Source organism: Athene cunicularia (assembly GCF_003259725.1).
Source record: "Athene cunicularia isolate RWA chromosome 2 unlocalized genomic scaffold, athCun1 chr2_part2, whole genome shotgun sequence".
Lineage (NCBI taxonomy): Eukaryota > Metazoa > Chordata > Aves > Strigiformes > Strigidae > Athene > Athene cunicularia.
This window is the reverse complement of record NW_020799096.1, coordinates 1,838,919-1,847,075: the sequence shown is the minus strand read 5'-3', so window position 1 is coordinate 1,847,075 and position 8,157 is coordinate 1,838,919. Positions and strand designations below refer to the sequence as shown.

The 8,157-nt window shown below is 36.7% G+C and overlaps 1 protein-coding gene across 2 annotated transcripts in view; it reads right to left on the bottom strand.

Annotated features, from left to right (window-relative positions):
- Nucleotides 1–8,157, bottom strand: part of CNTNAP2 (contactin associated protein like 2) — a 1,177,736-nt gene that overhangs the window by 666,980 nt on the left and 502,599 nt on the right. For both annotated transcript variants that reach the window (XM_026844012.1, XM_026844013.1), the window contains exon 4: nt 35–182. In XM_026844012.1, the coding sequence (XP_026699813.1) occupies nt 35–182 (148 nt within the window). The remainder of the gene's footprint in view (nt 1–34; nt 183–8,157) is intronic.

Here is an 8,157-nt window from a genome sequence, read left to right as displayed (position 1 = left end):
GGGGGGGGGAAAGTATGATCATGGAAAAACTTACAATAGGAGCAGCCGTAGACTTCAATTCTTAACCCAATTTGACCCTCTCCATTCCAGTCCAAAGGAACTATCCGTACATAGCGAGCAATAACCGCATGTTGTAAATCATGCCGGACCACACTATCAGAGTTCGTATTTCCAGGAAATGCCTAAGTGAAAGAAGAAGAAAAGAGAAAATTTTCATATTACATCTATCTCACATGATATAAAGGTTCAGTTCTGAAGGAAAACATTAGTTAGTGAAGTCAGGAATTCTGAGTGTCTAGGTTATACTGAAGTGTGGTTTAAATGTTTCTTTGATAGTGACCAAATGAACACTTTATTTACAAATTTTCACAAGAATATGTAAACAGTAGCACTGAGACCTCTTAATCCATGAAAGATATGTTGAAATCATAGAACAGTTGCTGCTAGGTAAGAAAGTAATCCATTTTGCATCACTAATCTGTTACTCAGTTATTAATGTGTTAATAAAGTGTCCAACCCAGAGTGGTCATATTTCTCAAGTGTGTGTCAATGTCTCAAATTTCTAAGAATTTAAAAATCTTCCTTTACTTTTGATTTATTACCTGCTGGAAAGTGAGTGTCCAGTTTCTTTCCTTAGGGTCATAGCTGTCACCCACGACACAGCCTATTTTTGATTAATAGAACTTTGAAAGTCAGGAAAGGATGCAAGAACTTTCAAGGGACTTTTGAAAATTAATGAAGTAAATATTTAGCACTTGGCTTGTAGTTTTGTACCTATTGGTAAAATAGTTCACAGCATCAAGCTTAAAAGTAAACAATACCCATTAGTTAACAAAACAGACTAATTTTTACGTCAGTTTATGGACAAGCCATTCATTCACTGATGGCAGATATTAAAGACTATAATTTAATTATTCTCAACATTTTCAGAGGAACTTTCACATTTCTTCACAGGTAGTTTTCAATAGAAGTGTCTTGTAACAGTCAACAGAGCAGTCAAATGAACAGAGAAAAGGTGACCTGTTACTAGACAGCCTAATAAAATAGGAAATTTTTGTGCATACTCATTAAAAAAAAAAAAAAAAGAAAAAAGAAAGAAAAAAAATATTTGTGCTACGGAGAAAAAAATGTATTCAGTAGTAGTATCTATGCAGTTGCTATCTGAATAAATCCATATAAAAACTTATAATAAATACCCATAGTGGCATGAAAAACAAAGAAGGAAACAAAACAGCTGGACTGTAAGAAATACTGCTGGAAAATATAGTCATCAAAAATTTGAAAGAGAAAAAAAATTTGTCAGTCCTTTGCATACAGACATAGCAATACCAAAAACCATGCCCCGATACCACTTATTCTAAAAGAATATCTAAAGTGAATAATTTCTTTATACAGTGCACAGTAGACCAAGGTGGTAAATGTTAAGGAAGATCCACAGGATCCCCTGGGGACTCCAAAAATTCTGACATATGCTAATGGTTACATTCACGTTAATTTTTCTGTACTGCAGCTGTTGATGTGCTAAATGATAATGATGGCACTCCTCACTTCAGAGCTGAGTTTGTAAGATACGTTAATGTCTACAAAACACATATACAAGTGGTAAGTGTTTATAAGGAAATTAACAGTTCCGCCTTCTGAGCTGAATAGAAGACAATAAACCACAAAGGAAAGCATACAGCGAATGAGGACAGAACCCCTCTATTGAACAGCTGCCTATTCTCTTAGTCTTGTTCTAGAAACCACAGGACTTCATGGAGGGAATAAAGAATTTGATCCTATCAAACTACATATTTTAGCAAGCATGCAAAGTAATGCTCCCTATTTCAAGAGCATGTTCTGTTTGAACGTGTCTTAATTTTGTGATGCTTGGCATAATCTTACCAAAATTCTCTAAATGTCGGTTTTTGCTAGTAGATTTGTTTTGGGTTTTGTTTGTATGTTTGTTTAATTTGGTGGAAGTATTAGGGGCAAAGGAAGCTAAATATAGAACAGTATAGTATTTTCTATATAATTTGATTAAATGATTGATGAAAACCAATTTTTGAAATCAGAATCATTTTCTGTGGCTCCCCAAAATTTTTGCCCTGACTTGTGCTTTACTAGTCTTTTGTCAGAAAGACTTACAAGCTGAAACCAACAGGTGTTTGATATTTTGAAGGTTTTTATTGGTATATACTCCAGTAATCTTTTCTGAATGCATGAACACAGTCAATGGAGAATAGGGCAGTCGGTCATTACTTTCCCATATTATTAAAATGCATTCCATTTAGTTTCCAACAGAACAATATCTTTTAAATACAGCCTTCATTTAGATAAATGTGGTACAGGAATACACGCTCAGTGTATAATGCAAACATCAGGCCAAAATCCATCATTGCAAGGCTGAACAATCAATTTTCAGGAGCTTGTGAATTACGTACTATTGCTGTAAAATCTTCTTTTCTGAGATTTGCACATGGACTCAGAAAGGCAGGTTTTCATTAAAAATTGAGTTTATAGATTTTTCAAAGCCACATGTTTGCCAAGGTTAACAGTTTAATAAGATTTAAAAGTATAAATTAGACCCAAATCTCTAATAGGAGATTTTTTTAAAGCAGGGATTGAATCTCTGGCTAAAATATACATACACACACACACACACACACACACACACACGAAATGTACAGTAAAAATTAAAAAAAAACCCCAAAACTACAAAACTATTGTTCGGGAAAAGGTAGAAATAGCTATATAAATTTCAGAAGTTTTTCAGATTGTTAACCTCATTAACTCACTTAAGTATTATTGCCAGATGTCTGCTTTTCACAGGTAACGTGGTTTTTCTTTAACTCAAACTGGGAAAATGACCAAAACGGCTCACCTGTCTGTAAAATAGGTAGCACTGTCTCACCAGCCCAACTATAAAATGCTCTGTTCTATATCTCCCTTTTCACACTGGGTAATGACTTCTGTAAGCTGCTTTCTGTTTCAGCTCACATTGCAATGAGAAGATTGGGAATGTTGCGAGTAAAAACCACTTTTCTCGAAGGTAGTGCTCCACAGGACAGCAAAGTAATAAGAATGAAGAAAAGTAAGAAAATATGCCCTCAGATCCTTTCTAAACGCTGGTTTTGAACATATGTTGAACAGAATTTTCACAGGTGTTCACTAAGAGTTTTGCAACTGCCTTCCTTAAGAGCAAAAAGTTTTAAAAAAATTATCAGAGCACGTTTATAGAACAGATAATCTATTTTAGTGGGCCAACTAATTAAGCTTTTTTAAAGAAACTAAAAAGAGCTTGTGGCATGGGAACTCTCTTAAGCAGAAGCAGCAGCAAAAAGAAGCTGTACAGTCTTTGAAATTCACTTTATCAACATGCTTCAGCTTCATGTACTGTACATAGAGACACAGAGAAGAGATTCGGTATCATTTTCTTTGCATAAACAAAGAACCTGAAAGAAGTGAAGGTAAGTGTTTGTGAACTTTGGAAGAAACGTTAGGGAAAGTTAAGATTCAGACTCACTTTTCTTTCCTGCATTTACAGAACGATGATATTCTAATCATAATTATAAATGCTAAAGCTAAATCATAAATTTAAAGTAGTATTGTAGTATAGTAGCAAAGTAACATACAGCTTAATAGTATTATTTAAGTGAATCTGACAAAAATGGGTTTAGTTTCCTGTAAAAGGACAGTTTTGCAATATCACTTGTACTCAACTTTAAGGATACAGCGAGCACATTACAAAATCACATTTTGTAAAAATGCTTTGATCACCTTTTACAATAAAGGATTAAAAAGAAATTCTCAGCATTAAAAAAAGATCTCTGAAGTAAGGAGGCTCAAGACTGAATGAAAAGAAATGCTATTAAGTGAACAGAAGTGGAAGTTTTCTTACTTTGATTAAAGAGGAAAAGAATGAAAGAATGTTGGTCAGACACTCAACCAAATGAACAAAAATCATTCAGCTCTTGGTGAATCAGAGAAAAAAAAAAACCCGGCACTTCACCCCCAAAAAATCATCACATATATACCAGGGAACCTAATTTGCTAAAGGGGAAAATTAATTTCTCATCTGACTTAATTCAGGTGAAGAATTCCCTATCAAAATTAATGGTTTATTCAGAGACAAATATTAAAATTACTTCAATGCATGTCCTTTCTAGGATGATGTAAAAATAGGGCAATGTATGGAATAGCAGGGTGACACTTCTTATCCAGTTAAAAGAGGGAGCACTAATGTTTTGGGTTTTTTTTTTTTCATGTCATTTTAATTACTAGTCATTTATTTCGTTACTTTAATTATATACTTACTAATATCCTTCTTCACAGTTATATTTTGCCATTATCACTTTAAGCAGAGGAGGGAATAATTTATAGGTCTGAATTTATGAAAAATAACTAGGCTTCTCGCTTTATTTTGACACAGCAATAGTGAAAACACTACAGAGTCTATGTTCCATGGTACTATAGCTCTATATATGGTTCTCATAATCAGAAACAGGATTTGTGTGTAAAGCCACATTAATAAAAGTGTGGTATTATAAAATATGGAAATCTACAGACAGATGTATGTGGGAAGCATAAATGGGCTTTCTTTGAGGGCTCCAAGCTAAGTTAAGGATGGAGCTGGATAAACCTTTTTATTTTATAGAAAATCCTCAAAATTCCAAAACAAATACTTTTCCAAAAAGTAGAAGTATTACAAACTTGAGAATTTGACAGTTTCGGTTATGTCTGGCATCCTTCTGCATGCACAGCAAAGAAAATTTGTAAAATTGTGTTCTTCACAGAATCATCTTGGTTGGAAAAGACCTTGAAGATCATCCAGTCCAACCATTAACCTCACACTGACCGTTCTCAACTCCACCAGATCCCTCAGCGCTGGGTCAACCCGACTCTTCAACCCCTCCAGGGATGGGGACTCCACCCCTGCCCTGGGCAGCCCATTCCAACGCCCAACAACCCCTTCTGCAAAGAAATGCTTCCTAACAGCCAGTCTAACCCTGCCCTGGCGCAACTTGAGGCCATTCCCTTTTGTCCTGTCACTTGTTCCTTGGTTCAAGAGACTCATCCCCCCTCTCTGCACCCTCCTTTCAGGGAACTGCAGAGGGCGATGAGGTCTCCCCTCAGCCTCCTCTTCTCCAGACTAAACCCCCCACTTCCCTCAGCCGCTCCCCATCAGACCTGTGCTCCAGACCCTTCACCAGCTCCGTTGCCCTTCTCTGGACACGCTCGAGTCATTCAATGTCCTTTTTGTAGTGAGGGGCCCAAAACTGAGCCCAGTCAGCAAGGTGCGGCCTCACCAGTGCCAAGTACAGGGGTAAGATCCCTTCCCTGTCCCTGCTGGCCATGCTATTGCTGACACAATCCAGGATGCCATTGGCCTTCTTGGCCCCCTGGGCACACTGCTGGCTCATGTTCAGCCAGCTGTCAATCAACACCCCCAGGTCCTTCTCTGACTGGCAGCACTCCAGCCACTCCTCCCTTGAGTTCTTAAGACTCTGCACCACTGAGGAGAGTAGCAGGGCAGGCTGGGTGCTGGGAGCTCTCGGCTAGCAGTGTTATGGAAGGGTGCCTGGCATAGCAGGGCAGTCCAAATCCAGAGGCCCTGGAACAATTTGCATCACACACTGGTTCTGCACAAGCTGACTGAAATCCATAGCAGATTTCAGAGACCAAGATGTTTCAAAAACTTTCACATTTTATCACATGAACATTTAAAAAAAACCCAGCCCTTAAGTTCATTAGAAAAATTGAATCAAGCTCTAAATGTACCTCATTGCTGCCGAAACATTTCTCTGCTTGATACATATGAAAATCCAGCCTAAATGTATGATGTAAGCCGAAACAGCAAGAATAAAAGGACTGGGTAAGGGAAGAGGTTATGAGATTAATTTCAAGGAGGAAAGGGGGAAAAAAGAGGAAAAACCAGCACCTGATAAGAAAACTGGTTGCAGAAGAAAAGAAAAAAAGAAAAATAGTTAAACAGAAAGAACTGAATGGGTCAGAAAGCAACAAATTTGGGTTTGGTCTATTTTAGCTCAGTTTTGACACGTTCCTGTCCTTTCATGTCCTAGTGCTTTGTGGACTAAGAAGAGGTGATAAGAAGCGGTAGTCTTTTGCTTGAAGAACCATTTGTTCATTCTCTCTATTGAACACCACAATCAGTAATACTACAGCTTGCATACTCTACTCTTTCCTTAAAACCAAAACAAACCAAACATGTTCAAAGTAAAACAACATTTCCATTTCATCCTTTATAATAACCTCACGCCATAAGGCATCTAAAGAGAAAAAACAGTATTTGAAAACAATTAAAAGCTTTAGCTGGCATTTCCCTTATCCCAGATGATGAAACTCTTAAATATTACCTCCAAAGGGTGCCGAATCTCATCTTTGAGACTCATGAGCTAAGAGCTCAGGATGAACAACATGTCAGAAAGCTAAACATTATAATGTTGCTGATGGCACTCTGTGCTCATAGGAACTTGATTCTACTATCCGTGCTATCAGTAAATTCCCAGTTTCAGTACAGTTATACACATCCTTTCCTCAGCCACACACCTCTGTTAAACAAGTTACTTATGAGTGTAGTACCACCAATTTCTGAAAAACTACTCATATATTCAAAGTAAGGAACACGTAGCAATAGGCTTTTAATATAACTGGATATACATCTTTTCTATGCTCAAAGTACTTCCTACCATTTTTTTAAACAGACCCATAATTTTGATCACATTACTCCCTTAAATTCTCTATCAATTCCTAGGGGGTTTATTTCAGGTACAAATTCAGTCTTTTTATGCTAAAAACATATTCTAACCACATATGCATCAGAGTTAGATGTATAATATCATGTCGTTATCACTGTATTCAAATAATAATGCCAAAAACTGTATTTGTTGCTTTTTACCCTTTCACATCTCCAAGTAAAAATGATTCAGCAACATAACATTACTGGTTTTTATAACAAAATATGCTAACATTTTATAGCCTGCTTAACCATTGCTATACTTAAAAAGAACTTAATGTCATCTATAGGAACATTTATTTTTTATTAACAGGAACCTCAAGAAATCTTTAATGGATAATTCTGTCTTCTGTTTACAGATGACCCGTACAGATTTCAGTTTTGTACTCTGATTCCTAGAAAAAGTTTTTAAACACAGAGAACTGGAGGATTCATAGACCAAGATATGATACCCCAGATACAATTTCAGGTACTTGGAATACAAACTACAATTAGGAGTTTCATATTCTCAGATCAACCACCGAGTTTTAACTTGGAGTATTGCATTTGTTGTTTTTCTTTTTAAAAAACCCAAGAAAAAGAGTCCCTATACACAAACAAACAAACGAAGAAAAAAAAAAAAAAAACACAAAACCCCCCCACACACACAAAAAAATCCCACAACAGCACGACCACTGTTTCCAGAACATGATTAATATTAACTGCAAGTGAAACATTCTTTCCTCCCTTTCCTCCTCAGGAACTATTGTAGGATATTATTTTTGTTTAATTTACTTTGAGTAATGAAGCCTAAAGTCAAAATCCAAAACAAACAAAGAACTACCTCTCCACCCTACTCATACACCCCAAGCCCAAGAATTAATTGCTTTTCTCATACTTATGCATACTAACTGTTCATACCTTTTTATGAGTAGAAACACTACTGGGTTACCCGTGCATTTTGTTAAGGACTGCTTTCCAGGACAGAACAGCAGTTCTTTATTAACTTTATATTACATGAACATTTGAGATAGGACATCTGAGAGTTCACACGTGTATAGAATGGGGGTTTTTGTTTGTTTTCCCCACAAATCCACGTAATCCCCCTATTCCCTTAATGCTTAGACTCAAGAACAAGAGGACACAAACATATGGATACTGTTCAATTTTACTTTCTGAGACATCACAGATGGCATCGCAGCAAGCGCAGCAACAGTCACAGTTCTCTGCAGCCCAGAATTGAACATGATATTCCAGAGATGTGCCAAATAGCTCACCAGCAACTATTCTCTGGTTCTCTTTTGGTCCTGACACCAAACATAACACGAAAAACTTCTACTACCGATATTCACAAAGTTAGCAGATAAATTTCAGGTTTGTATAACAATCAAGGGATTTCAACCCTATGCTGAACCATGGAGGTTTTGTTCAGGGTGACACAA